Source organism: Anopheles merus, chromosome 3L, assembly GCF_017562075.2.
Source record: "Anopheles merus strain MAF chromosome 3L, AmerM5.1, whole genome shotgun sequence".
In the NCBI taxonomy this organism is placed as follows: domain Eukaryota; kingdom Metazoa; phylum Arthropoda; class Insecta; order Diptera; family Culicidae; genus Anopheles; species Anopheles merus.
The window spans coordinates 30,383,264-30,399,270 of NC_054085.1; the positions used below are offsets into that span (position 1 = coordinate 30,383,264).

Consider the following 16,007-nt stretch of genomic DNA (forward strand, 5'->3'; position numbering starts at 1 on the left):
ACAGTACACCCTACACCTACACACCCGTGTGTGTGCGCGCTTGTGCATCTCTACTGATTCCAACTAAACAGCACGACACGCTGATACATCACATCCGACCATCGACGGCAAGCGCAACGGGCACACAGATGGTGACAAGTTTTTCACGTTTTTTTTTTTTTTTTTTTTTTTTTTGTACGTACCGCACCGTTTGATTCCAATGGCAAACAACAATGATTTCCTGCGCCAACAACTGCGCCCGAGACATGTTGATTTGTGGAAGTAAATCGAATAAATCCACCGGATGGATGGTTGGTCGGGGGACCGAGTGGGAAGTGGATGGTTGGATTGTGCAAAATTCAATTGATGTTTTGCGTAATTTAATTAAAACTGCCCCATCAGGAAGACAGCAATTTGCTCCGGAGCGAGAGAGAGAGGGAGACATGCAGCGCGTGAGCTTCGTGGACACTGCGGGAGATTGCTTCACTGTGTGGTTGTGGTGGACTGTTTTCTGATGACGTTAAGAAATGCCTCATTAAAATTGATTCCAATAGAGAGCACCGTTGCCTTTATCAACTTGAAATTATATTACAGTTTCTTATGGAATGTTAACACCAAGAACTTCTGTGCTAAAAAGGGATCAAATTCTGGACTTTGTTTCAATAGCTCTTCAAATAAAGTATTTCTCCTCCAAGCATGTCCTCTGCCCGAGCTTGATTGATCTGTCAAGTAGTGGGACTGCTTCTGACACACTTGAGCATTTCTTCAAGTATCTCCCAAAATCTCCCACATGCGTGTGCTTGCTTGCCTGGTCTTGCTTCGGTTCGTCGCATTGTCTAGGACATTAATTAACCTGCTGCCCCGAAACGCAAGTGTGTGGTGCTCGATGCGCTTCACCCCGAACCAAAGCCCGGATGCCCGGATGGAAGATTAAGCAAAAAACTAAACCCCTCCCGAACCCAACACACCAAACGACCCGTAACGACCAGATGAAACGGATCTCTTTGCCCAACCAAACAGGCAAAAAAAACAAGACTCAATGCACCGTTACCATGTGGTCCAGTCCTCCACAACCGACCACCTTTTCGATATCAATTATCAGATCCTTTCTAATCCTATTTGTATCGGGATGTGAGCCCCGGGCACGCATCGATAACGGCACGATGTATTGGTTTTTAACGTCCCTTTGACCGTCGGGGTGGCTGCAAAATTCATGCCATCAACCCGCACCGAAGCAATCAATTCCAGCAGCAGCAGCAGCACAGGGCCCTGACATTATGGACACTCCTAATCGCTGACCGATCGTCTTTTAACGTAATCCTCTGCTGGGCGCCACTACCGCCGACTCTCCGAGTCTTATCGATTTTCATTCACCGCACCAGTGAAGTCCACCCCGCAGACGGCTAACAACTTCTTTCAGTCCACCCAGTGGGAGACAAGAAAGAAGCAGATAAAATCGCATCTTAAAAATCAAAGGGAGACAGTATGCAGCGTCCCTTCACCCCTGGATAGGGAGAGTTGAAAAATCGAATCGCATTACAAGCCCCGTGGCCACCGTTCCGTCGGCTCTTGGCCGGGGATGAGTCAAGCAACATCCGGCATTTGGCAGGGGCGAAAGGATGTGCTTAGTCCCGTCCCCGTTTCCCTACCTGACTGATTGCTGCTGGTTCGAGCAAATGTCCCGCATTAAGATATGTGTGTGTGTGTAAGTCCGGAAGGATCAGGGCACATTTGCACAATTTTTGCAAAACCGTCCCGCAGTCCCAGGGGAGTACTTTCGGGTGGGGAGGGTGCTTTTTAATTCGTTCTGAACCCCTACGATGGAGGTTTTCGACTAAATCCCCGGAACATGTTGGTGGTTTTGTTTTTGGGTGATTTTTTTTTGTAATGATAAGAACGTTTTCTTATCAGATGCTGGTTTATTTGTAATTCTCTTGTGGGTGCTTATTGGGAGGATCGGTTTGATGAGCTCAAAATTGACCAACGTCCGGTTATTAGATTATGGAAGTAATTGAACCCTATCGTAACAAAACTTTTGCTGATTTTGTACCTTTTGAATTTCTTCTTCTTCAAACTTACTTCTTACTTACTTTGAGTTTAAATGCAAAAAAATGAGTTTTTTTATCGATCGGCTTCCCGCACAGAAGCTTATTTTCCAATAAGTGGTAGCGTTCCTTTTCAACAGCCAATTTCAGGTGTCCAATTTTCTCGTTCATTGGCTTCCCTGTGTTATCCAATTTTCACCTCACAGCACACATGCCGTGTGGAAATAGATTTCTTCTTTATTTCCAGTACAAAAAAAACACACACACACATACACCGACACACGAAGTCCCCATAAAACATAAAAGAAAACCACCGTACCGACGACGACGCCAACCGTTACACCGTATAAACAGGCCAATTTTCCCGAACCGCCAATTGACTTATACCACGAGCCGCAGCAGCGAGAAAATTGCACCGACCGCGCCCCGTCCCGTCCGAGAAACACCTCTAGAATGCATAAATACATATAAATAAAGATTAGCAGGCCCAGGACCCGTGATCGTCGTCTACGTGTGGTGTGTTGAACTGTTTCGCTCCATATGTGCAGGGGACTGATGGGACAAAGGGGGCAGAAAACGGAAAGCAATTTCGTGCAAAAAAGGCGTTGGTGGTAGCGCGTTTTGGGTGAACGCCTCCCGCCGAGCTGGGCGGTAATGTGAAAATTACAAGGCACAGACACAACCCAAGTCAGCTCGGTCGGTCGGTCGGGCGTCACATTCATGCGTCTTGTGCTGCAGGAGAGTTTTCCGGCTTGCTACGTTTGGCGAAGCAATTTCAAGTGTCCTGTGTGGATCAGATCGGTAGAGCTTAAGGTTGACGCCAATTGAAATAAAACGGTTACTTATACTGGTTTGATCCCTTTTTCCGCCTTTAAGTGAAGTGTGTCGACGGTTTTATGCAGCCTTTCTCGTGCTGAAACCCTTTAATGTCACCCAATGAGCAGGGAATGATGAAAATGGCTCAATTAAATGATGCTTTACCTTCACAACGAGACGAGTGGCAAGTCGCATTGATGGAACGCAAAAAGGGACAAATAGTATCAAATTCATTTTTCAGAAGGAACATGAAAATAATCTGCAATGGCTTTATACCACTCCCTGAGGCAACACTGAACCATCGCGTAATGTCACACTGACCGTGTGCAGTGCGAGGCAACCTTCCGCTGCAGCTCGTTCAGGGGGCCGGGCTCGTTCGTCGCGCAATTAAAAAGCTTTTAGTAGTTCAAACTCACGCTTTACTGAAGGTTGCAATGCATTTTTTGTTTTGTAAAAACAACCACTTCTCTGTGCCGGTTCGCTAATGAAATGAAGAGTTTATAATGGAGTGACTGGTTCAATGTAATGAGCCTCTCAATATGACATAATTTCGTTATGGAGCGTGTGGAGGGACGAAAATGGGCAATGGAATTATGTTGCTACAAGCTACAATTTTTTTTTTCTGCGCCCGGCAGAAGCGCATTACTTTGGTCCTTGCGGGGGGAAAGAAATGGGTCAAACGTTTAATCGACATTCGTTTTTCGTTGAGCGATTTTTAACAACTCACTCGAGCTGGTCGGAATGCTAAAGAGCTTTTAATCGGGTAGGAAGATAGTGAATGTGTGTTAGCATTTTCAGCAAACTAAACCCATTTGTCGACCAACTATCGGGCGATGCATGGTGGACAACGCTCCGTAAACAAGACACGTGCTTACACAGTTTTCAAGCAATGGTAGCAAAAATGAGACTGCAGTTTCTCTCAACTCCAAAGCGGAGAAGCGCTTTTTCTTTCGATAGACATTTCCTGGTCCCGGGCAAACTAATCGCTTTTGAATTGTCCTCTACCCAAGATGCAGCATGATGTTCCGGGTTTTTGTCGCCCAGTCAGTACCATCCTTTCTCCAGCAGGAACTTCCGTCCCATCGACCGTCCCACCCGTGTTGCAAATTTGTCTCGAAAGCAAGCAACAAAAACCTGCTCCGCGTGCTGCTTTGCTTTTCCCAGCCCGTGCGCAAAGTGGCACGTGGCACGAATAATGCTTCCCTTGACGCCCTCCGTTCGGCCAGCTCACCCACATCCGGATGAGCCGAAAAGGGGAAACCGTTCAAGTGATATTTGTCAATTATCGTAATAGTTTTTCACAGTATCACGTATTTTCTAAAACTCACCCTACAATCATTGACGACCCCATTCACTCTCGGCCCCGCGAGGATGACTAGGATGATACCGAGAAAAGGATGTGTTCCCGTGTTTCCCCCTCCCGGCTGCTGCAGTCTGCTGGCCGTAATGGATACACGCGCCACCGTCTTGAATTGAGCTGTTGCTCACTTCCCCGGCTCGGTGTGTTGACAATCGGGAAGATTTATGGCAACAAAACTGGTTAACTTTACTGGTTCGCCTGGCTCAGGGGTTCGGGTGAGGAACAGTTTAGCTGCAAATGAACAAATGCGCTCGCGTCCGGCGAAGGGAGACGCTGGATAGCAATTACGAGGAGCAGAAGCAAGCAGAGAGCGGTTTGTTTTGGGAAAAAGTTTATTTTATGTGATTGTTGATAGTGAGTGTACAGGATCAATATGAAGGGCAAAGGGGGAGATATGCTGTACACTGGATTAAGGGACGTTAATTTGATTCATGGTTAACGCACGAAGGTAAGACCAGCAAGGGGTGTTGTTGCACCTTTTGTGAGCCTATAGACACTAAATAGATGTTATTAAAGTGATCGATGTCTCTTTTAATGCAAGCTGTATGGGAAGATTCAATTGATTTTATTGAAAATCTATCTCACAGCAGTTGTAGTAAAGTAAAAATTTGCAATGTGACATTTTCAAATTTAATTTCGATATATTTTTTGGTGCCGTGACCAGGATTTAAACGAATTGCTTCAGTTATGATCATTGAAAAACAAAACATTGATCATTAGGTTGCATGATTTCTTTGTTCTGGGTACTTATATACTGATAATATTTTTAATTTGCAAATGTACTTGTTTAGTATTACAGATTAGAATCGTTTTATAAATATTGAAGATTCTCTGACAATATTATTTACATCATTTTCTGTACATTTACCCATATGTTTGCTCTTGTCTAGTTCAAAAATGGCGTTTTAAATAAACATCTTTCAACGATTCCAAATTAAAGACAAAAATTAGCTTATTACGGTACAACGGGAAAGAATGCACCATAAAACTAAGAGAAAAAGAGCATATGCATTTTATTTAGGTGAAACACAAAACTTAAACATGATTCCATATCAACAACAACAAACGTACCTGAAAGGATGTATCGCAGTCACAGAAAAATCATCACTACGATAAAAAAGTATCAAAGTTCATAAGAATAGCAGTTTCTACCATCACCGTTCTTGAAGTATATCAGACACTGACAACTGTAGTCAGCTTCTTGAAAGAGGAAACATGACGTTACAGCTCTTTTTTCCCCGGGATAACGAAGTAACAAGCCGGTGCTCTAAAAACTCCGCATACTCCCGAAAGATACCAAGATAACACTACCTACCTAGACTTCCGGGAAATTTCACCGACTCATTCTAATCTAAAGCGAGTGTGTTGAAACACGCTGAACGCGCACAGATCATTGAATTTTCAGCACTCGACAAGGTAGCAGTGCAGTAGGTGGAAGGTAGTCCCGCTTCCCCGTAGACCTTCCGATACATCAGACGGGTTAGGTTGTTAGGTTGCAAAATTTAAGAGAAAAAAGACGCTAGATCATCGCAGGAAGGAAGCAACGACACACAAAAAATGAAGCCACGGGGTGTGGTAGCTCTTGCCCTCCACACGCGTGGCCCAAGCGCCCAAGCTATAAAATAATCCAGAGCTCATGTAGTATGCAAATTGGTGGCAAATTAAACCACACCCAGTGTATAAGCTTTTTACACACACACACACATACACTTCATCGTGATAACGAGCCCGACCGCTCGGTACGTACTAGCCGCGGTTCAATGGCTTCTAGTACTCGATGAAGGGAGCCTGAATCCGTAGCGTGCCCGGGTGTGATGAACGCCTTGAACGCCGTCTTGCTGCCAGCCCAGTTGCAACACGCTGCTCTCTCTCTCTCTCTCTCTCTCTCTCTCTCTCTTCTCGGTTTGGTGCCCCCCGAAACGGAAAGGTTATGTTTACTTTTCGGATCGTTTCGGTGAAGTATGTTGCCGCCTCTCCTCTCCCGGGTGGCGTGATTGCAACACCGTACTGATTTATGCACCCAGCTCGAAAGATTGGCCGGCGCAACTACGAAGGGTTTGGTGGGTTGATGGTTGATTAGAGAACTTTTTCAAAACGCGCACTCTAAACCCCGTCCGGTGGAGTGGTCAGCACGAGGGCTTGTAACGACCCCAACCAACTCCACCGCAAGCCAGCCTTATCGAAAGCCACCGAAAACGGCTCTTCCCCCAACGTTCGGCACAGGATGTTACTTCATTCGGGAGGCGGAAATTTGGTGCACCACCGGAAAAGACCAGCGATGTGTTTTGTGTGCGCGAATGTTGTTTTTCTTCCCCCACACTTCTTGTTTCATTTCCCTTCTGGTCCGCTCTCCTTTGTCTGGCTAAAATCCACCCGGGACATCCACCCGTGCAAACAATGAAACCCGCCTGGATCCTCCGAGTACACCGGGGGTTGAGCACGGTGCAATAAATTTGCAAAAACCAGGCCCCGCTCTGGAAACACGGAGAAAGCGGGAATGTGTACATTTGCTACAAGGTTTACCCGTGGTATCGGTTCTGTGTCAGGTTCGCCGGGTGGTGCCGATCCAATGCTTCGTTAGCTTCGTGGAACAACAGGATACTCTCTCTCTCTCTAGCTCTTTGTCTCCTTTCCGGGACATGCAAAACCGACGGTCCACCAAAACGACGGCCTGCCAACTTCCGGCCAGTGGGCGTTGGAAGCGTTGATTCGTGGGTGTAAAATTTATACCCTGCTCTAATTCAATCCATTATCCATCGGGCGGACAGTTCAGGACGGCGTCGGCGGCACCCGAACAATGTATCATCCTGCGGAGCGCGGTGACGGGGTTGCAGGGGGTTTCGTCGGCGTCCTCTGACCTCCTTTGGGTGGACGCCGATCCGGTAGATGTGTGTGTGTGTTTAATTCAGTGAGAAATTGGCCACCAACGGGCCAACCGATCGGTTTCGGTGCGCAGCAAAGCGCAATTGAGTGGGAAACAAGCGGTGGAGAAAGTGTTGAATGGGGAATGAAGGGGAAAAAGCGGGGCAGACGCTTATTTGAATATGTTTCAATCTTCCCGGCTCTCTAATTAAGGTGGCCGAGTCGGTCGGTGGTTTGGTCTGGTCGGTGGCTGATAAATGTGATTCTGATGCGGTTAGGCTTTATTGGTTGCATTTAATGAAGCTGAATGTTGCGCTATCGTTATCTGGCGAAAAATATGTGCATGTTGTTGTCTGTTGGTTGGAGTTTTGAGCCACTTTTGGGTTGTTTTGTAACAGTTGAACAGTGTTTTACAATATTAAATTATAATCTTATTGGTATTTCATGCCAATCACAGCAATTGGATGTACATATATTATGGCCTTATCAGAAAATATCACCAAAGTGACACGTTATTCAACAAAATTAGCAATTTGTAATCGTTTATGAGATATTTGAACACAAGGATTAAGGTTATTTAATTTTGAGTTACAATGAAATCTCTCTAACATCCAGTCGCTTAAAAATTAATTGCTTCTTTAAGATGCACACATTAACGGTCCCGTCATATTCCAAATACTGTTTCCAAGGCGAATGTTCTCTAAGCTGCATAAGCGATTTGGCAACCTAAATTCTCTAAGAGGAATTTTTGGATAATATTTCACAAAAATATTGGTCAAAGGATGTCAGGTTTTTCTTTTGATTTCTTAAATACTTTGTAACAGCACTTTCATTAGTTATTCCTCAGCATGAATATCTCTCATAGCTGACGGTCCCTTCACGTCAGTGCATCGATTTGTAGTTGATATACTATCTTTTCTCAAGTCCTTAAGTAGTTAAGTAAGTTAGTCAACTGAATGAAAAAGGTAATATTTAGTAGGTTTTAGAGACACATTTTATTGGAAAATAGTCAATTCTGGTAAAATGTTGCATCTGGCGTAGTTTGAATTGCTTGAAGCCTAAATCCATAAGTATAAATGAAAACATTTTCGATCAATGTACACACAATGTAAGTACCAAACATGAGTCTTAGCTCCAATCATCCGTATTCGTCCCCGAACGATTAAAGTAAAATCTTATCACCAATTTAGGTTTTCATAAACTGGAATGAAGAATTGGTTTTTGTACAAGATTTATTGAATTACGGTCTTGTATTTGAAGCATTTCTAAAGAATAACAAAATTGCTTTAGTTTAGCATGATAGCGCCAAATTCATTGCGTTTCTATCCAAACTCTTCTAGACCAACTGTTTGTTGATTTCGTTCGACCAAGAAAACATAAACTAACCCTTTTCCATGCCCTGTTCTTTTTTTTTTTTGTTGGTTCACCTACATCCTTTGACTACTCCACGGCTATTGATTAGCGATGGCGTTCGCTTTGTTTCCAATTTTACGTGACACTGTACGCCAAAACCAACAAACGCACATTCCCGCCGCTGTGAGAATCGTAAAACCCTTCCCATACCATTTAGCAAGTCAAACCCGCCCAGCCATTACGTTGAAGTGTTGAGCACTAACCTATAAAAATATATATTCCCAAGAGAGAGAAAAAAAAGGGGGTGAAAAAACTATGACCACCGTTTTGGTGTAACAAAGCATAGACAAACCCCGAACCTTTTAATGCAAATACGACCTGCGACCAATCTAACGCAAAGACGTACAAAAACACACAGCTTGATTGCATTGCCGCACCTTTCGTCGCGAAGTGGCGAAGCTCACTGACGGGAGGAAATGGGCCGGCAGAGGCCCGGCCAACTCGAGACGACCTCCACCTCTTTTAACCCTTTCTGTGTCACGCACGGATGCGTGTGATTTTCGTTACTTTATGGCAGTGGGCCCAATAAAACGGTGGTGTTTACATCCATCCGTTTTAGATGGGCCTTCCTTTCCCCTTACTATTCCTATTCTAGTGTGTGTTGACAGGGACAGGAGATAAATTATGAGCGGCAGTTAACAGTTGGTTTCGGTGCGTGAGTGTTTGAGGTCCTTCTGCTTTTATTCACCTGATTTTCCCGAATCATCACCCGGTGTGACGTGCGAAAGGGCGGGTGAAACCTCCAATATTTATATGGCGAACAGTTTTGGGGAGCAAACAGACAAGAACGGGTTAACTGCCCGCAAGGAAAGAGTTGGGACGTGGGCCGAAAGAGGGGTCAAAACGCAAACAAACAAACCAACAAACAAACCCGTCCAAAAATCCGTCACGCACATTTATCGAGTGCGTGCCAGTTTGATGGTGTGATTATTTATTCAACGCGACGCGATTCTTGCACGATCTAGCATTTGGACACACGCACACGAACAAGCGAAAAAAAAAGAGAGACACTTCTCTGTTGAAAGATTTATGGTATCATGTGCGTGCGCGTGTGTGTATCAAATCGGATCTAACACTCTAGTAGGAAAGGAACCCGACAATTGACAGAACTGCAGCAGCAGCAGTCCTTTCGAAGGATGAGCTATACCGCTTTTAGCAAAATAGTAAAACAACTACCCCCATAAAAAAAGCCGCTAACCACCGAGGTGATGAAAAAGACACCACACAGTGTGGCACCACACCAAAGATTCGTACGGCAGCCGGAATGGCAATTGATTCGAGGTTCCGGTCGCGTGACGTTACCATTTATCATCTTTCATTCGTCGCACAGAGGAGTTTGCACACCGAGACCGACAGACCGAACTGACATTCCGAGATCGATTCTCGTGATTCCACGGGACTTCCGGTTTTGGGGCGACTGCGACTGTCCTGTCCGATTTTGTGCTACATCATGCACTACAGCGACAAGAGGCCTTTTTTTTCGCGACAAACAAGAGCTCGAGCTGACTCAGACTCCGAGTCAGCACCCGACAAACCGAACCACCGTCAAACGATTATACCCCGTGTCTCACCCCGGGGGTCTTGCGGGCTGTGATGACGGTGATGAGGGATTGCCTCTAGAGCAATGAATTAAGTGCCGAGTTCGTATCCTTTTCGCCATATCGCGCCACATATTCAAATGCTCTCACCCATCGTCCCTCAGAGGCAGAGGGGTTGCAGTTTTTCTGCGCAGTTAAATTTGCTCTCCCGGTCGGAGAGTGATTTGTAGTTTTTTTTTGTGTGTGTATGTTGTCCTCAACCTTAACACACACACACTCTGTCGGAGGAACAAATTGGCACCCGGCGTGAAGGATGGTGCCCGTTGCGGAGAGTGTTCGAGATTCGCTTGAGGCGTAATATGAGGCAATGATTTTCTCCGCGTCGACGTCGCTCTTTCTCTAAGCGTAAAACTCCGACCAAGAACAACAATAGGTGCGAGTGAATCGTTTGGTGTCGTTTTGCGTTTCGGAGGGTAATGGGTTGTTGTTGAAAGCGCGATTAACCGAAACGTTTGAACCGGTCATAAATGTCATCGCAGTTTGATAGAATGCCCAGGAGCATGATGTTTTGTTGAAGGGAACAACACTAACGGGGAAGGAATTCTTCTGAACAGTTCTACATGCATTGGTGACAAGGAAAGCATTGCGAAACAGCAGTCACAGTCACCACAAGAAGGTTTAGAAAGACGGTTTGTTTGTTGGTATTTTTCATTTGTTTGGTACAACTTGTTGGTCAAACAGATCAAAACTAGCCGAAAATGGTTTATAAAAGAGAACTCAAATGATTGAAAAATGGACAAATAGTGACCCTATTTTGCAAAGGATTAAGTTAGACAAATTGAGTTGTGATGATGATCAAAGTAATTAGGTATAAGTGCGAAAATTATAGTTCTACCTCTAATAGAGATGATTACAGAAGATTCTTCACCCTAACCATCCTTGAGTAGCCTCAAAGTCAAATCTTTGTTACATACTGTCAATCGAGGCACTGATATCTTCCAAACTACTTAACAAAGCTATTCAGATGTTCATATATTACGTAGAAGTCTCAATTATGTATAGTCGGTGTATTCGAATATGAATGTCTTGCTATCGTTGTACTGCAAACAGAGACTAATGAGTCATCCGACCTTTGAGGTAAATGATCACCAAGCAAAGCTCTTTTATTCCTACATTTGGATACAAATATCCACTGACACTAGACAAGCTTTACACATAAACGAGTACTATGTGAAGGAACCCCTGAGCACTGAAGTTGCTTCAATGATTGAAATAAAGATGCAATTCACAGTTCAATCCTTCTCAAAACTAATACCTCTTTTTGGCATTTTATTTCATACAACAATATGTAATGGAATCTACTGATACAGAGAGATCTTACTTGATTCCTACCAATCCAACATGAACTTCAGAATCTATCTAACTATCACGAAATTGAACTCCGTTACGAATCAATCAACTTCTTGAGAATATCGTCATTTCCAACCGTTATTAGTCGCACAATACAGAACTCTCCCATCCCAATGTTCAAGTATTCTAATGCAGGCCCTTGCTAACCAGTACGGGTTTCAGTTGCTCTGCTTTCAGGCAATCGCTGATGGGACAGCGAAGCTCGGACGGGGACAAGCTCAGCCCGAGCTCGGTCAGTTCCTCGCGCGGTCCAGCTGGTTTGGACCACCGAACAAATAGCATATCAGCGCTGGACGACGACGACAAGCTGCTGGACGTGGTCGGCCCACCGCAAAGCCCGCTGCTCTCGCTCAGCCAGCAGATGCACCATCACGCGTCAGGTAGGTGGACATGCCCGTTTTATTATTTTTTTTCTCACTCTTTAAATCGGCTTTCATTCCCGAAAGACGCTCAATAAATTCCCCAACATTTTTATAACGATCTTTTGTTTGTTATTGTTCCCCCTTCACCCGGTATCCGCGCTTTTTCCCCTCCCAGGATGGTTCAACTTCGAGGACGTACAGCGCGCGGAGGAAGCGATGCGCCGGCGCCTCCAGTCGGACGAGAACGAGCGGGACGGCAGCGACTCGAACTGCTCGGACAGCGTGTCAGGAAGCACAGGTGCCTTTCGTCCGACCTCGGGCAGCCCGAAGGAGTCGTCCAGCAGTGCCGGCACGTCCTACCCGTCGCCCAACATCTCGGTCGGGCCGCCGATCCATCCACCGCCCCACCTGCTGCCCTATCTCTACCCGCACGGGCTCTACCCGCCGCCCCATCTGTCGCTGCTGCACAACCCGGCGGCGGCGGCCGCCATGAACCCGAGCCTGCTGTTCAACGCGCAGCTCGCGCTGGCCGCCCAGCATCCGGCCTTCTTCGGGCACTACTCGGGCCACTCGCCCACCTCGCCGCTGCACGGCCTCAAAGGCCACCGCTTCTCGCCCTACAGCCTGCCGTCCGGGCTCGGGTCGGCGTTCGATGCGGTCACGCCCGGCTCGAACTCGGCCGGCGCCCGCAGCCTCAGCAGCAGCCCCCATCCCCGGGCCGCCTCCAACTCGCCCCCGACCCGGCCCATCTCCGTGTCGCCCACGCCCACCCAGCATCCGACCTCGCCGACGACGGCAGACGCGAACGCGGCCGCCAACATGCCGCCGGGAGCGAACAGTAGCATGGTGTCACCGTCCTCGCTACAACCACCACCACCACCACCCGGCGGACAGGCGCCACCACCACCACCACCCTCAACCGCTTCCATGATGGCGCCGGGATTATCACCGGCGTCGCTCGGGCCGCCAGCACCACCACCCCCTGCCTCAAACTCACCCTCCGAGCTGAAAAGCATCGAGAAGATGGTGAACGGGCTCGAGGTGAAGCACAACATCAACGGCAGCACGGTGGGCAGCGTCGACAGCAATGGGGGGAAGGCGCTACACCCAGCGCACGATCAGTGACGTTTGGTGGGTGGCGAGTATCTTCCCACTGCCGCCGCCGGCCTGTACGAGCGCCGCGTCCCGGTGGAGGTCGGCGGTGGCGGTGATGGCGTAGCAGTCGGTGGTCCCGGTTTGGATCAGGGTATGTGACAGTTAGCAATCGGGTCCGGCGACCCGCTCCACTATGGGATGTCCTAGTGTGGCACCGCGGAATAGGCGACAGCCGAGATATAGAGAGAAGAGAGAGAGAGAGAGAGAGAGAGAGAGAGAGAGAGAGAGAGAGAGAGAGAGAGAGAGAGAGAGTACCTTGTACATATAGACGTAGAATTTTAGGCATTTTTAGGCAGAGTATCCTCTAAAAACGCTCTCAAAGCAACCATCCCTCGAACACAAACCTTTACAACCTTCATCGCACCACCACCAGCACTACCACCGGCAGAGTTTGTTCAATTGGAATCCTTTGGTTTTATTTTTCTTACTGGAAAACTGAAGCACGTGTCACTACACTTACCAAAGAGACCATTACCGCTGCTATGGCGACGGACTCGACGATCCAGGACGCTGAGTGTGTCTAGTCCTTTTCCAGAGAAAAACTGTGAGTGAAACTTCCTTACAGTCTTTTAGCCGAAAAAACTAAGAAGTTCAATGAATTTATTTTTCATCTCAAGACTCATTTTTAATTCGCAATAAATCTCACTCACACCAATCCTTTGAGTAAAAAAAACCTTACTCATAGCCTTCAAAATTCAAATCCAAACCTACAAACGTCAATAGACACACCAACACTTGTCTCACAACACACTGCTTAAATGATTAATTGTACACAAACACTTAGTGTCTGTAAATTGTTGTAAATAGAGAGCAAACCAACCCACATTGAAGGAAAAAAACCCTCTTTCTTCTCTTCGAACACATTAGAATGCAACACTTTTTCGGTTACAAAACTCAAACAAGAAAGGAAAGCAATAAAAAACTAAAAGAAAGAGGCTGGAGAAAATAAAAAAATTGGAAACGTACTAAAACAATGCCGGGGGTGAGTTGTTTTGGTTGTTGTTATTTTACTAAAAAAAAAACCCTAAATTCGAATAATTGTGCACCGACAGTTTCCTACAAACAAGCAAACAAATCTAGTGCGAGCATGAGGGTGGAATTGAACTATTTAAATTGCGTTACAAAAAAACACACCTTCTCTTCCGCACACATTCAAACACACCAAACACTCAAAGTGTAGCCCGTAAGTGAAGTTTGAAAATTAAATTAAACCCCGCGAAATACCCCTCTTTTCCCCCTTAACCGAATTATCCACGGTATCCACGGGGTGCGGGGTAAAAACTACTAACGGTTTTTTCTCTCTTATGTGTTTAAATTATATATAAAGAAGAAGAAAAAAATAAAAATAAAAGTGCAAAAATTGCATTGCCTTCTTCGATCGAGATGGTTTTGATCATTATTTATTCGACACAAAAGCCGCGGATTGCTTTCCTTCTTTCCTTGTGGTGTCTCTCGCTCACCCCCCCCCCCCCCCCAAAACGCCCCGGAAACGACCCGTGACAAACTTTAAGTTTGGCGCACAAAGCAAACCCAACCAGACCCCGTTGGTACTTTTTCTGTATTGTCCTTCACTTTCGTTGTTAATTATTGTTGTGCATGTACGGGAACCGGAAAAAAACCGTACCTCGGAGATGGGTCTTACCAATAAACACGTTCTGTTTCGCCCCGTGATTCTGTCCCCCGTTGATGGACGGCGCGAGGGCGGCATGTACAGCACACGTATTGGCTGACAAGTTGTGATAATTTATTGATTTAAAGTACCGTACGCGAATGATTCAGCTCGACTAGAAACACCTAACCATCCCTCTTTCCCAGCCACAGGGTATCATCATGAATAGCTAAAGCAGAGCTTAGTAGAAATGTAACCTATAATCCAATACGGAGCAACTACTACTACCACTACTACTACTACCGGTGGCAGATACTGTTGGATGCTCGCGCGTTTAGCCACATTATGTTTAGTTTCCTACTACGATTATGTGTTTTGTGAGTTTTGTTTTTAATTTGTTTAAATATCAAGAGTAAGAAAGAGAGAGAGAGCGAGAAAAAGAGAGAAAACGTTATGAAAAGAGCGAAGAAACATAACCCATTAGAGTTCCTAAAGGAAGGGAAATAATGGGATGCGGAAATGGGGACGACGGTGCTGATATTACAACAACACAAAACAAAAATGTACCGAAACGATGTAAATAAGAAAAGATAAAAGAAAACAAGCGTAAATAGTAGAAAGTGGCGCAGCACCATGTTCAGTCACTTGCAAACTCGTGTTTTAATTTACATTGACGCAATAACAACACAGCATTAGGGCATGGCTTTAATGGTATTATCAACAGGCAAGGCGTAAGAAGTCAGAAAGGAGGAGGGCTAGAAAAAAACATATATAGAGAGTAACGGAAGCAGTGGAAGCAGCTAAGCAAGCAGAAATCGTACCAAACGCTGCCCTGTCCCACTGTCATACTGTAACATAACTAAGCAGCAAATGGAGAACAAACATTTTACAAATCACCAGAACAAAAAAGCTCTCTCACACACACAGATACACCGCCCCCCAACCCCCAACACATTTACATATTGCATTTAGTGGAATTCTTTACTTGCGGCTAAGACTAAACTAAAAACCTGCCCCAGTGATGATGGGTTAATGATACACAGAGTAAGAGTCAAAGGGCGAATTGAGCACGAGAGTAAGCATTGGAGCAAATTGTGCAAAAAAGGCAAAACTAAAAAACATTTAAAAAAACGTTTGTTGGAGGTAACCAAGAAAGAAGATAGAAAAGCAAAAGTAATAAAGTGACACTAGGCCACCAGTTGGGAAATGTTGGCGTGAGTAAAATACACAAGCGAAAACAACAACAAACCTTAGACTATTTTTGTAAGTCGTAAAAGAGCAATAATAAAGAAGGGAAGGCGGCGCGCGTAAGTTAAAACTATATGAAACACAAGCAGAACAAACGAAACAAAGCAAACAAAAAATGGAAGAAATCACAAAAAAGAAAACACAAAAACTATTTTAAGAAATAAAAATTCAAAATATTACAAAATAGAACCAAATCATAATGGAGAGTTT

At 45.5% G+C, this 16,007-nt stretch overlaps 1 protein-coding gene across 9 annotated transcripts in view; it reads left to right on the plus strand.

Moving 5' to 3' along the window:
- LOC121599048 (optomotor-blind protein-like) overlaps positions 1-15,672 on the plus strand; it is a 132,288-nt gene extending 116,616 nt beyond the window's left edge. For 7 of the 9 annotated variants that reach the window (XM_041926528.1, XM_041926534.1, XM_041926535.1 and 4 more), the window contains 2 exons: positions 11,574-11,803; positions 11,961-15,672. In XM_041926528.1, the coding sequence (XP_041782462.1) occupies positions 11,574-11,803; positions 11,961-12,910 (1,180 nt within the window). In that variant the 3' untranslated portion in view covers positions 12,911-15,672. The remainder of the gene's footprint in view (positions 1-11,573; positions 11,804-11,960) is intronic. The other 2 variants (XM_041926533.1, XM_041926536.1) reach the window with 1 other exon arrangement.
- The last annotated feature ends 335 nt before the right edge of the window (positions 15,673-16,007 follow it).